This window comes from Neovison vison, chromosome 8 (genome assembly GCF_020171115.1).
Source record: "Neovison vison isolate M4711 chromosome 8, ASM_NN_V1, whole genome shotgun sequence".
Lineage (NCBI taxonomy): Eukaryota > Metazoa > Chordata > Mammalia > Carnivora > Mustelidae > Neogale > Neogale vison.
Genome location: NC_058098.1, coordinates 42,229,086 through 42,242,770, shown reverse-complemented (window position 1 = coordinate 42,242,770; position 13,685 = coordinate 42,229,086). Strand labels below are relative to the sequence as shown.

The following is a 13,685-nucleotide window of genomic DNA, read 5'->3' as shown; positions in this document are numbered from 1 at the left end:
TCATTTGTGTCAGAAAAATCAAGTTTGTGTCCATGTTTAACTTTCAATCTAAGAGTTTGTTATGTCCAATTAATCTTACCACAGGAGCCCAGCACATCACAACCTTCTACGAAAAGTCATGGTCAATTTATTTTAGGGACAAAAACAATTTATCAAGAGAGTTTACTGCTTTTTATATAAATCTCATATAGAAGCCATTCACTAACATGGAATTATGACATTTAGGGTGGAAGTGTTAATTCAAATATAATTTCTTGATTCCCAACCATTAGTGGAATTTAGTCAGTTAATGGACTTGAGCTATATATAATATATTATACATAGATACATTTTATATATTATTATAAATTAATATAATTAATATAAACATTATAAAAATAGTATATATTACCTATATTAAAAATCTATATTTATATAAAGAAGGTGAAACTAAAATTCCTGCTTTTGAACTGTCCTATGATTATTTGAATCTCAAATAATAATGCAAAAATTCGATTCAGGGTTTCTTTTTGAAATGATGGATCTGAGTTCAAATGTAGAATGAAGCTCCTACTCTAATGGGTGGAAGAAATGTGAACTTCAGGTTTCATGTTATTTTTTTTTTAAGATTTTATTTATTTATTTATTTGACAGAGAGAGAGAGAGAGAGATCACAAGTAGGCAGAGAGGCAGGGAGTGGGGGAGGGGGAAGCAGGCTCCCTGTCAAGCAGAGACCCCAGTGTGGGGTTCAGTGTGGGTGGGCTCCATCCCAGGACCCTGAGATCATGACATGAGCCGAAGGCAGAGACTTAACCCACTGAGCCACCCAGGAGCCCTCATGTTTTATTTTTAAAACCTGATTTCTTTGAGCAGTTACAGCCAAATATATAATTATTGCAAACTTAACTATAGCATTACTCCCTGATGTGCTATAACATTATGATCTACAGCTAATAAGATCTTTTGAAAGAAACATTGTATTTTAGATATTCATTGATTTGAGAAAAAGAGGAGTAATTTTTTTCCTTCTTTTGTATTTTGATCAAGTTTTAACTGTAGGCTTTTTTTTTTTTCTTCCTGCTCAAAGAGCTAATCCATTCTATTACTGATAATTTCTAAGTTGGGAATTTTAGGGAAACACAAGAGTCTCCCAGGAAGATCTCTAGCACAGCCTTCGGACGGCAGCTCATGCATAGCAGCAACTTCAGTAGCAGTGATGGCAGCACTGAGGACCTGTTCCGGGACAGCATTGACTCCCATGACAATGACATCATGGAGAAGGTGAGCTTCCTGGAAAGAAAGGTGACCGAACTGGAGAATGACGGCCTAACCAATGGGGACCTGAAAAGCAAGCTGAAGCAGGAGAACACGCAGCTGGTGCACAGGGTGCACGAGCTGGAGGAGATTGTGAAGGATCAGGAGACCATGGCCGAGCAGGCCCTGGAGGAAGAGGCGCGGCGGCACCGTGAGGCCTACAGCAAGCTGGAGAGGGAGAAGAGCACGGAGATCGAGCTGCTCAACACCAGGGTGCAGCAGCTAGAGGAGGAAAATGCTGGGCTCAGAACAACAGTTACCCGGCTCAAGGCACAGACGGAGAAGCTGGACGAGGAGCAGCAGCGCATGTCCGACTGGCTGGAGGACACGATCCTGCAGCTCAAGGATGAGACTGACCTGTACAAGCGCATGATGGACAAGCTGCGGCAGAACCGCCTAGAGTTTCAAAAGGAACGGGAGGCGACGCAGGAGCTCATCGAAGATTTGCGGAAGGAGCTGGAGTACCTGCAGATGTACAAGCTGGACTGCGAGCGACCGGGCAGGGGTCGCAGCTCGTCCTCCGGCCTGGGCGAGTTCAGCGCCAGGGCCCGCGAGGTGGAGCTGGAGCATGAGGTCAAGCGGCTTAAGCAGGAGAATCATAAGCTGCGGGATCAAAATGATGACTTGAATGGACAGATCTTGAGCCTCAGCCTCTATGAAGCAAAGAACCTCTTTGCCACCCAGACCAAAGCCCAGTCTCTGGCTGCAGAAATAGACACAGCCTCTCGTGATGAGCTCATGGAAGCCCTGAAGGAGCAGGAGGAGATCAACTTCCGGCTGAGGCAGTACTTGGACAAGATAATCCTCGCCATCCTGGACCACAACCCCTCCATCCTTGAGATCAAACACTGAGACAAGGGCTGGCTGCAGAGCAGCCTTGGGGACTCAGACCCCCGGACCCTGGGACCAAGGGGCAGACCCTACTTGGGGATGCAGCCCAAGCCGGGCCACGCGCGCACACACACACACACACACACGCACACACACACACTGTAAATGTATCTCTGGCCACCACGTCATGTGTGTATGTGGTGTGTATGTGGGGGAAGCCGTGCACACAGCAAGGGGTGAGCTTGGGGCTGTGGGTGTGGATGACATCTGTGCCCTTCCTGTCCCCTCATTCTGTGGCCTGTCTGCAGGGGCAGATAGTCCTGGATGTGGGAGGGGCAAGGTCTGCGATCGGGAGTTACTTTAATAACAAGAACTGGAAGATGGCGTATCAGGGAAAAAAAAAAAAAAAAGGCATTGACTTGCTGCTTGTTACCTACTTCTTCTTCCTAGCTAAATTGCAGTCTATAAACAAATGGAGGCTACAGGGGTAATTATTTGAAAACTATTTCTTCAAATGCCTTTTCTCTGAATTAATGACCAAATAGTCACTTTGTGATCCAAGTTTATTTATCAGTCAAGAAGCACATAATGAGCCCCTTTTATGAGTAGGGCAAATCGGTTGCCAGTGGGACAAAAGTTTTTTTTTTTAATAGTGTATTTTGCCTTTCTGTATTTTTTTTTAAAGATTTTATTTATTTGACAGACAGAGATCACAAGTAGGCAGAAAGGCAGGCAGAGAGAGAGGAGGAAGCAGGCTCCCCGCTGAGCAGAGAGCCCGATGCGGGGCTCGATCCCAGGACGCTGGGATCATGACCTGAGCCGAAGGCAGAGGCTTTAACCCACTGAGCCACCCAGGCGCCCCGGGACAAAAGTTTTTAATGGATTTTATATTCTTCATGGAGAAGAAAAATCACAAAGGCCTGAAAAGTTGGCTTACATTATGAAGTGAAAATATAGGAGCTTGCGTAAGTCTTTTAAAAATTATTGTTCTTGTGATCTGATTTGGTTTGGTTGTAAGGTTTAGAGAGTCAATCAAACAACTTAAGAAAAGGGATATTTATTGACAGTATATTGGTTTGGGTAATCCTGGTTGTTCTAAAGATAAAGTCTCAAATCTCAGTGCCATACTGTAATAGCAGTTTAATTTCTCACTCATACAATTCTTCTAAGTCAAGAATCAGGGACCTGGGGTCCTTCCATCTTGCTACTCTGCCGTCTTTGGCGTTTGGCTTCCAAAGTTACTGTTCTCTATCACATCAAGCCTCAGAAGAGAAAAGAGGGCAGAGAATCAACTTATGGGAAGTTTTTATGCATTAAGCAAGGAAGCAGTGCACTTCATTTTGGCTTACATTACATTGGGTATAATCATCATATGGTCATACTCATCTGCAAGACAGGCTAGGAAATGTGGTCTTACTGTGGCCCATGGAGAAGAGGAAAATAGTTTGGTGATTAGCTTTTACCTTCTGTCACAGATGTCTTTTGCTAGGAAATGGACCTGGAAAGTTATTAGGCACTCAGGAAAAAATGTCTGCATCTCCCGTGGCCTGGATGGGCTCTTTTATGGGCATTAGAACCCATTCTACTCTCTACAGCAACTAGTGAATTAAATTTCCTAAGGAACCTCAGTATGATTGGCTGAGATAATCACCATGGTCTATAATGAATTAAATTCACTAGATTATTTGAGCCAGGCCCTCTTATGGACCATGGCCAGCTCATGGATGGGTTCCCACTGGACAGAGAGTTTATTCCTCATTCAATCAGTTATTACTCCTGAGAAAGTACAACCTACAACTGCCTTCTTGAGTTAAAAAAAAAACATACATATAGGGCACTGCTCAGTGGGTTAAGCCACTGCCTTCGGCTCAGTTCATGATCTCGGGGTCCTGGGATCGAGTCCGCATCGGGCTCTCTGCTCAGCAGGGAGCCTGCTTCCCTCTATCTCCCTCTCTGCCTGCCTCTCTGTCTGCTTGTGATCTCTCTCTGTCAAATAAATAAATAAAATCTTTTAAAAAATACATATAGATAGATAGATCTATAGATAGATATCTATAGATAGATCTATAGATATAGTGATGCTATCACCTTATTATTATTACTATTACCAATAATAGGTTGTTTATTCCATGCACTTGTCAATGTGTCCAGCGCCTTACATGCGCTATATTATTTATTTTTCCTAACCACTATATTTTAAACATGAACCTCTCTCTGAGAGATTTTGTAAACTAGACAAGTTTCCAGTACTGTCTAATTCTAAATCCCAACATTTTTACTTATGAACATGGCTGTTCCTAGCTTTCTTCAGTCACAAGAAGGACACTGGATATAGTCAGTGCTGTGACAAATGTGACTGGTGCCAAGAGAAAGGAATAGATTCAATGCAAAGGAAGTCCCAAAGAGAGAATATTCTGGTCTAGGTCAGTCAGAGAAGACTTGAGGGAAGAGTTTGGACTTGACAAAAGGCATACTGCATTAAATTGGGTTCTAAAAGGAATTCATAGCATTCATGTTGGGGAAGTAGAGTTCTGGACTATTTGCCTTTGCCTACAACGGTAGTAGGAACAGAAAAACTGTTCCTTAAGGGCTTCCTAGAAATCCTTTTGGAAGTACTTAGGATCAAATCTATATTCTATTTTTTTGTCCCCCTCTAAACCATGTTAATCTTGATCAGAGAAGTATGGGCCAGAGGGTAGGGGAGTACTTCTTTGGACTGACAACTAATGCATGATGAAATGAAAGTGAAATTATAGAATCTGGATTCAATATTGTTGGGACATTAAGACACCACTGAAAGGGTGAAAATAAATATTCAAAATAAATATATCTGACAAAAGATTCCTGTTGTAATAGCCAAAGAACTCCTACAAACCAAAAATTAAGACAATCAAACAGACAAACAAACATACAAACCAAAAAAAAAAAAAAAAGCAAAACAAAAACAAAAACAACAAAAAAGAAAAAAAAAAAAAACCCTTTCAGGGCAAAAGACCTGAACAAATAATGAATGAAAAAGGATATCTGAACCACCAAAAAGCATATGAAGATGTATTCAGCTTCAATTGATCATCAGGGAAATGCAAACTAAAATCACAATAAGATACCATCACCATTAGATAACCACCAAAATAACTAAAAGGAAAAAGATATAAAAAGTCAAATGTTGGTGAGAATGTGGAACAATCAGAACCCTCACATGCTTCCGGGTCATGTGTGGCAGGCAGAATTCTGAGATGGTCTCCAAGATATCTGCTTCTTTGTGTGCATGCCCCGTATAATCCCCTCCCCTTGAGTGTGGAGGCAGTATTGTAAAGATGATGGATTTCATTCCTGTGACTAGATTACATTATATAGCAGAGATGCAGAGATTCATCCAATGTAGTTGTGGTCCCAAATCAGCTTATCTGAATTAATCAAAAGAATTATCTTGGGTGGGCCTGGCTTAATCAGGCTAACCTAAGCAGGGACTGAGCCCTTCCTGAAAGAAGGGTGAAAGTGTGATGTTTATGGGAGGGGTCATGCACTAGATCATGAAGGTAGCTTCCGGGAGCTGAGAGTGGAGCCAGCAAAAAATGAAGACTCCAGGTCTACAACTACAAGGAGCTGAATTCTTCTAAAAACTTGACTATGCTTGGAAGTAGATTTCCCCTTTGTTGTGTGTCTAGATGAGGACATAGCTGGACAATATCTTGATTTCAACCTGTGAGAAGCAGATCCAACTAAAATGTGCTAGACTCCTTACCCGTGAAAACTATGAAATAATGAATTCGTGTGGTTTTAGGACACCAACTCTGTGGTAATTTTTTTACACAGCAATAGAAAACTAATACAGTCTCCTAAAGTTGAATGTGTGTATGCCCTTTAACTCAACGATTCTACTCCTAGGGATATTCCCAACAGGGAGGCATACATGTGTTCACCAAAATACATACACTACAGTATCCACAGAAGCAATATGCTTAATAACCTAAAACCAAAAAATACCCAAATGAGCAAGAGGGGGAACTTATGAGATGTGAATAATATTTTATTTATTGATTTGGATGCTAGATATACATGTGTGCCTAGGTTGAGAAAGTTTATTAAGCTGTGTTCTTTCCTAAATTATACTTCAATAAAGTTAAAAGAAATTTAATTTTAAAATTAAATTCAGTTAAAGTTAAAATTAGACATTCAATTAAAATGAAGAGAAATTTACTCTTTTTAAATTATATAACAGCACAATTAATACTAGATTTTTAAAAAAATTAATGATCACACATATAAGAGTAGTTACATGATTTTCCTAGCCTTAGGCCTACATGGATAAAAAACAAAATCTATTGTAGTAAAATAAAAACACTTAATTGTCAATTGTCTGGATTTTTACCTAAATTCATACTTGATTTTTGACCAACTGTCAACACATCATTTATTTATATTTTTTAAGATTTTTGTTTATATTTATTTATTTATTTATTTATTTGACAGAGAGAGATCACAAGCAGGCAGAGAGGCAGGCAGAGAGAGAGGAGGAAGCAGGCTCCCTGCTGAGCAGAGAGCCCGATGTGGGCCTCGATCCCAGGACCCTGAGATCATGACCCGAGCCGAAGGCAGCGGCTTAACCACTGAGCCACCCATTTATTTGACAGAAAGAGAGAGAGATCACAAGTAGGCAGAGAGAGAGGGGGAAGCAGACTCTCTGCTGAGCAGAGAACCTGATGTGGAGGTGGATCCCAGGAACCTGAGATCATGACTTGAGCCGAAGGCAGAGGCTTAACCCACTGAGCTACCCAGGCGCCCTCAACACATCATTTTAATAAGTAATTGTGCTTTTCCTTCCTTCTTTTTTTTTAACAAAGGATTTAAAATTAGTAATGTATTGGGAATTTTAAGGCATTCTTTGGAATAACACCTCTGATGTTATTGTAAACTCACTCACTCTCCTGGACATATACATCTTCTTTGATGAACTTATGTCCTTGGGTCAGGTCATGATAAAATAGAAAATTTAGTCTCAACACACCTTTCTGACAGTAAAGTTATAGGTAGTTTTGCTCCACTTCAGGGAAGAAATATAACTGTTTGTTCATGGCCTTGTAAGAGTTTGACAAAATAATCAACAAATACTCACTTATTATATCTTATACAGACCACCATGCTAAATATGGGGCTAAAGGAAGACATGGTATATCGCTTCTTCTCTTGGAAGATTTATGATCTACCTGAAGAAGTACATACTCATACACATTAGTTAATGACCTAGGCACACATAGGTGTTGGATGCAGAAAAAAAGTAAGAAGGAAGAAAGGAAAGGAAAAAAAAAAATCAGAATTCTAAAATGGTGCCCCAAGAGTGGAGTTCTTGGTTGTAAAAGAAGGGTTTCCCAGAGGCATCTTGGTAGAATAACAAAATTATTTGGTTTTAAATTTGAGTTTTTTCCCTTTCCAAATATAAACATAACTACTTGGCGCATTAAGTTTTTCATCTGAGAATAAGGCCTGATGACAATTTCTATGTCACAGTTTTCTGAAGTTATATGAGATAATTCAGTAAAATAGTAGATTCCTCTAGTCTGCCTAGCTGACCCTTCTTTGGGATGAATAAATAACCATCAAGGATCTTTGGTGTCTGACACTGTGCATTGGAAAGGATGGAGCAGTTGGGAGTTGGAAGATACACTGAGTATTAGAGAGAGGAAGGAAGAGATATTATGTGTTTAAAATGAAAAAAAAAGTGTAACAAAAGTACAGTACAGCATGATGAAAACAAGACAGGACAAACCTAAAGGAACAGATAAAACAAAGGACATTTCTTTACAGGCTGGCAAACCCAATAAAAGTCTGGCTTTGGTGAAGAAACCAGAAATTTATAGAAGATATCATCCTTGAATATTTAAAACCTTTCAAGTGGACAGATACTTACACCCATATTTACTTACATATATCAAATGACTAGAAGAAAAATGATGGAATGTACTATCTTATGTTGTGTAGGCTTTGCTTTTTTGTCAAAGAGGAATTTGGAGAATGGAAAGCACATTGTTGTTCATAGCATCAGGGAAGGTTCAAGCTCAGGCTTGAAGGATGGGTAGAACATGAATCCAAGGAAGAAAAAGAGTGTTAATTCTACACAGGTGTGGCATTATGCAAAGATTCATCAGACGCATTGTGCCATAGACTGATTTTTTAACTTAAATATGTATCAGAACAAAAATCATCTGGATAAGAGATGCTACTTTTGAGAGGTTATAGAGAGGTTAGGAGTGGTGGCAAGCAAAAGCTCATTTTTCCTAGATAAAAATTGCATATTTGAGGCTGATGCAATACCAGTGGACTCCTCTTGAAGAAAGAGTAGGGATGAGAGAGGCTTAGGTATCTGATTTTACCCCAAAGTGTGAGTTCCCTCAGATTTTATGGTAAGTATATCAAAATTATCCAGATTCATTTGTGAAAAGATTATCTCTATACCTCCTTTCTCAAACTTCACCATCAAAAACCCCATTAAGCTATTTACCTCCATACAAAAAGGATGTCCCTCTTGGAGAATTAATAAGTTAAACCATTATCTGTCTTAGCTACTCCCGCATTTGCTTAAGTTGCTAAGATTCTAAAAGGCATATTTTCTAAATGGTAGGTAAAAAGATAGCAATGTCTTCCTATGCTATGAAAAAGTGCATGGCATGGGGAGAGAGAAACAGGATTTCTTCACCAACTGCAACCCCTTTACTCTCAAAAACTAGAGTCTGATGCCACATCCCTTTTCAGCATACCTCACAGCCCAACACATCCTGCAGAGCACTTATCCTCTTTGGTATGTACCAAGAGGTAAAGAACATGAGTTTATCTCTAAAAAATCTGGGTTTATATTCAAATCTTTTTTTTTACCTTGGACCCTGATCTGAACCCATTTCCGTATCAGTGTTATGTACTTAATAACAACAGTAGGTTCCTCAGAGTTGTTGAGGATATTAAGAAAGAATGTATGTAAAGACTGCAGAACACAAGGGTGTCCTATTGCTGTCAGGTATAGTAACAATCACTATCACAATCACTTTTATATTTATGGCTCCTGGGTCCTGAGTCTTGCCAAGTTAGTGGGGTGGGGTGGGAAGGACGGAGGGTCTGCCAGTTTATTGTGTTGGTGGCACTCTTGAAACACCCCAGACTCCAGGCGAGAACGGGCTGCTCCCTCAGCTGGCATCTTCTCTCCCCTGCTCCACCCACGCTTCCCGGGAGCAACAAGTTCCCTACTGCAAGACCCGCCCGCGCGCCACTGGTAGACCAGGCGGGCGCCTCCTCCCAGACCTCTGACTTAACTCGCTCTGAAACCTACCTGAGGTCGAAATCGTGCCTGCCAACGCCCTGCGGAGGAGGGATAGCCGGCCGCGTGTGAGGGAGCTCTTGCCGCTCCTGGGAGGGAGGCGGGAGGCGTGGGAAGTCGGGACCCATAGGAGACCTAGTTCGCGCTGCCCTTAAGAGGCAAAAGCAACAGAAGAAAGCACCCGCAGATCATCTCCAGCCTCTCCCCTAAGATCAGGAGGGAGGAGAGAGAGCCCCGAATCGCACGGACCTCCACCCAGCCCTCTGGTTGCCAAATAGCATCCCGATGTCCTCCACGCTCCCCTCACCCAGTTTCTCCTTGCACTCTCACTCCACCCCACGCCTCGCCAGGTCCCCTAAGGACACTTGCGATTTCTGATAAGATACTTTGCAAGAAGGACAAATAGATAAGCCACGGCCCCCACCCAGCACTCTCCTCTCCACTGCTTTCCCAGAATGGATACGCTGGAGTCGCCAAAGGAGTTCCAAGGCATCCTATATTAGGAGCCTTCCTAGCTGCCCAAACAGTTGAACTCTGACAACTTCTTGGAATGGGGATCCCCGCACTCTCGTGGGAAAGCCAAGCTGGCCGCCCACACACCGGGAGAGACGCCCCGATTTCTCCATAGGGAACTCCTCTCAAAATTAACCTTTCTAGCTTCTACAGCTGTGAGTTGAGAATCGGGGAGCTAACTAACAGTACGCTTCGGGGGCGGGCGCTCGTGGGCAGGGGCGAGGGCGAGAAGTTCCACCCCGATTTTGGAAAGAAAACCCAGTTCATGTCTCCAAGTCTCCTGCAGCCAGGGAGCTGTGGTTCCTGGAAAAGAGCCGGGGCCCAAGTCACCGGGAGGGAAGTCCTCCTAGCGCGGGATCCGAAAAGCACGGAGGTGAATTGCAATGTCCAAGCTTTTAGTCTTGTCGGTGGACAACTACTCTTTCTCCAGGAGATGGGGGCGGGGGATACATCCCTGGCAAAGACTGCCAACGTCAAGCCCAGATGTTCAACACTTCATTCCTCCATCCCCACGCAGCCTTGAGAACTTGGTACCTCGGACAGCAGCCCGGTCGCTAAGCATTGTTAGAAACGTGTTATCTGGTTTTCGCCACCAAGTCAAAGAGCAATAAATTATTTTTGTGACCTTACTAGTACAATTTGAAGGACATTTTAATTACATAACCCGTGAAAGATCACCGGAGGCAATGTCGTGTTAAAGAGCCCATGGCAGAATATCTGCATCGCATGAGAAAGAAAACTTGCAAATCTGCAATGAGATTGCGCAGGGCTGCCCCCGTTTTGAAACAACATGCGAAATGCAAGGGAGATCTTACCTTTCGGACTCCAAAGCCGTGTTCTGCTGCAACTTGGCGAGCTTCTTCCTCTCCTCCTTTATGCAACTCCACAAGAAAATGATTCGTGAAGACCGGTCTCTTGGCAGATGCAAAAACCATGACACAGAAGAGGAGCCCGGCGGCCGCCTTCCACTGGGAGACACAGCCACCTTTCATCTTTCTCTGGGAGTGAAAAGTGGTGCTAGGAGGCGCGCAAGCTTGTGGAGCTGGGGACTCGGAGGAAAGGTGCAAAAAAATAGATAGATAGATAGATAGATAAATAGTTTTTTTTGTTTGTTTAAAAAAAACCTTTGTGTTGGGAAAAAGACTGATTAGGGGCTCGGAAAGCAGCAATTCAATGTGTGCTCTTCTCCAGCATCTGTCTGGCGGGGAAGCTGTGTAATCAGGCTCGCTGGCAGAGGTGCGAATGGGGGGGAGCTGTGTGTATCTGAGAGAAAGAGCGAGTGTATGTCTGTGCTTGAGGCTAAATCTGCATTTTCAGCTCCTCCTCGGCTCCAATTCCACCGGGGGCCGGAGGAGAGCACCAGCCTGGGTGACGTGTGCCCGCTAGCAGCCAATGAAGACGGGAGATGCGTCGGGCCCCGCCCTGGACCACCCCGGGCCCGCCTCTGCCCGCCCCCGGCCCGGCCGGTCCGCCTCCGCCGACTGGGGGCGCCGAGCGGCGAGCCCGCGCCCCCGCCCCTTTCAGAACCCTGGAGAGCTCCTCCATCTCTCCACCCGGGCCCGCCTTGCTCCCAGGAAAATCCCCCCAGCTGTAATCTGGTCGGCGGTGCCGGAGTGATGTCATTGTTTGTGGAAATCTGTAAGGCTCTGGAAAGGGAATTACGGCGTGTGCCGCTCTCTGAGGCCCCGAGGGGAGCTGGGGCACCGGCCTCTCCCTATTCCTCTCCCCTGCTTATTTTCCGCTCCAAAACAACTCTCTCTTTCTCTCCCTCTCTCTCTCTCAAGGCATACTTGCCTCTTTTTCTCTCAATAACAAAGCAAATATTAACCCTCCTCTCGCCACTTTGGGCAAATCCCGGGGGAGGGTTACTCCCCTTTCCGGCACGGGGAAGGTTAGGGAAAGCAGCCTTCTTTGGGTGACTCATGGGGGCGAGTATTTATTTATTTATTTATTTATATTTTTATAGACTTCGGGCTTGTCTGGAACTAAGCAGCTGGGAAGCCTGGCAGGAGATCAGACACACTCCCACCAGCCACCGTGATTAGATGAGACTCCTCCCGGGAGTCTGGGCTGCTCCGCAGAGACCGCCTTCAAGAGAGGCGCTGCTGGCATTGACAAGCCTGGAGGTACATTCTCAGACTTGGGGATGTTCCGTAGCACAAGGACAGCGAGGGTGTGTGTTTGGAAAGGTGTAGCCACCAATCCTAGGCGCTGGGCCAAGACTCCAGTTGGGCATTCTCAACTGGGGCGGATTCAGGCCAATGGCAGCGGGTCAACTAAATTATCCAGTTAAGAAACGTGCACTCGAAGTCTACCAAGGGCTTACACTGACTTCTTCCTGCCCCAGTGAGAGGAAGCAGGGGGGAGGTGTCTGCCAAGAAATCTGAGTGATTGTTTTAAAGCAACTCAAATATTGTTGAGTTACAGAAAATGCACACTGATTCCCATTATCATTTAGCTCCAAAGTTCAGATTTCTGCTTTACTTTGATAAGAGGTAAGAGAGCTTCTTTTTAGAGGCTTAATTAAGTGTACGCAGTACAGTCAGAGAAAGACAGAGACAGAGAAAGAGGTAGACAGGAGAGAGAAAGGGAGAGAGAGAATAATGTTGACACATTTTACACACACACACATACATGTTTTATTTTCAACAGATTTCCCCTTTTCATTTTAGTATGAAGACAGAATTTACACAAGAAAAACAATATTGATAGAAATGAATACACACAGTGCCATGGGACACAGAGTCTTCACAGCACATGCCCTTTGCAGACATAGTTTGCTCCCCGAGATCCTGTTCAAACATCACCAAACAAAAATGCAGACATTATTGAAAATTTTGATTAAAGCATAAGAGATCTGTATGCAATTATTATTAGTAGTAGTAATGTTAGTACTTAAACTCTTTTTTTTTAAAGTACTTAAACTCTTTTAAGAAAAGCTAAGTGAGGTGTTGAGAAGGAACTAGCACATAGAATAAAGATGAAAGCGGCCAGAGTGGAGACAAGGTTTCTAAGAAAGTATTAATAAAAGGGAACAGAGCTGCTCTGGTTTCCTCAATTCTTTACTGCTCAGAGGCTCATTTCTGCTGAGCTTTTTTTTTTTTATCACCTTATCCTACTCCACAGCTTACCTCTCATCGTCCATCTGTTTGATTTTAACACGAGGTTTTCTTACTAAGAGAACTTCAGCTCTTCCTTCCTCTCTTTTCCTTATATTTCACCCATATTTCAAATCAAAGTATTAGGCTGGTATGAAGAAATGCCAAATGATTCTTCCTGCCCTGTATTGTCATTTGAGAAAAATGGCACCAAATGTGAAAATTACATTAGATGGATTCACAATCATGGAGAGCATTTCAAAAGCAGCAACAGAGATAAAAATCTAAGTCTTAAGAAAAATAGATCTGAAAAGCATCAAATAAGTCAATTTAGAAGATTATGGGTGTTGGGAAATAGCACTGCTAATGTAGCTAAATCTCTCTGAAAATGAACATGAAATTACCATCTATTCAGAGATATTTATTAATTTTTTTCTAAAACCACAAAGCAATACTTCATTTCCTAAATAAATTCCAAAGATGAAATGCTAGTAAATGTTGAATCTTATGTATTTGAATTTTCAGTAATTAAAACCACGTAAAATTGGGTACCAGCTAAATAAAGCCTAGATGGCTGATTAAAATAAGACATTTTTAGTGGTTTACATAGAATACAGTTCATCATAATATTGTCAGAACAGCAT

The 13,685-nt window shown here is 42.8% G+C and overlaps 2 protein-coding genes across 2 annotated transcripts in view; one reads left to right on the top strand and one right to left on the bottom strand.

Annotated features, from left to right (window-relative positions):
* Window positions 1-2,204, top strand: part of LOC122915828 (rab11 family-interacting protein 4-like) — a 31,703-nt gene extending 29,499 nt beyond the window's left edge. The window contains exon 2 of the mRNA XM_044262563.1: window positions 1,113-2,204. Coding sequence (XP_044118498.1) covers window positions 1,113-2,145 — 1,033 coding nt within the window. The 3' untranslated portion in view covers window positions 2,146-2,204. The remainder of the gene's footprint in view (window positions 1-1,112) is intronic.
* Window positions 1-11,265, bottom strand: part of PCSK2 (proprotein convertase subtilisin/kexin type 2) — a 278,454-nt gene extending 267,189 nt beyond the window's left edge. The window contains exon 1 of the mRNA XM_044263484.1: window positions 10,759-11,265. Coding sequence (XP_044119419.1) covers window positions 10,759-10,935 — 177 coding nt within the window. The 5' untranslated portion in view covers window positions 10,936-11,265. The remainder of the gene's footprint in view (window positions 1-10,758) is intronic.
* Between the last annotated feature and the right edge of the window lie 2,420 nt (window positions 11,266-13,685).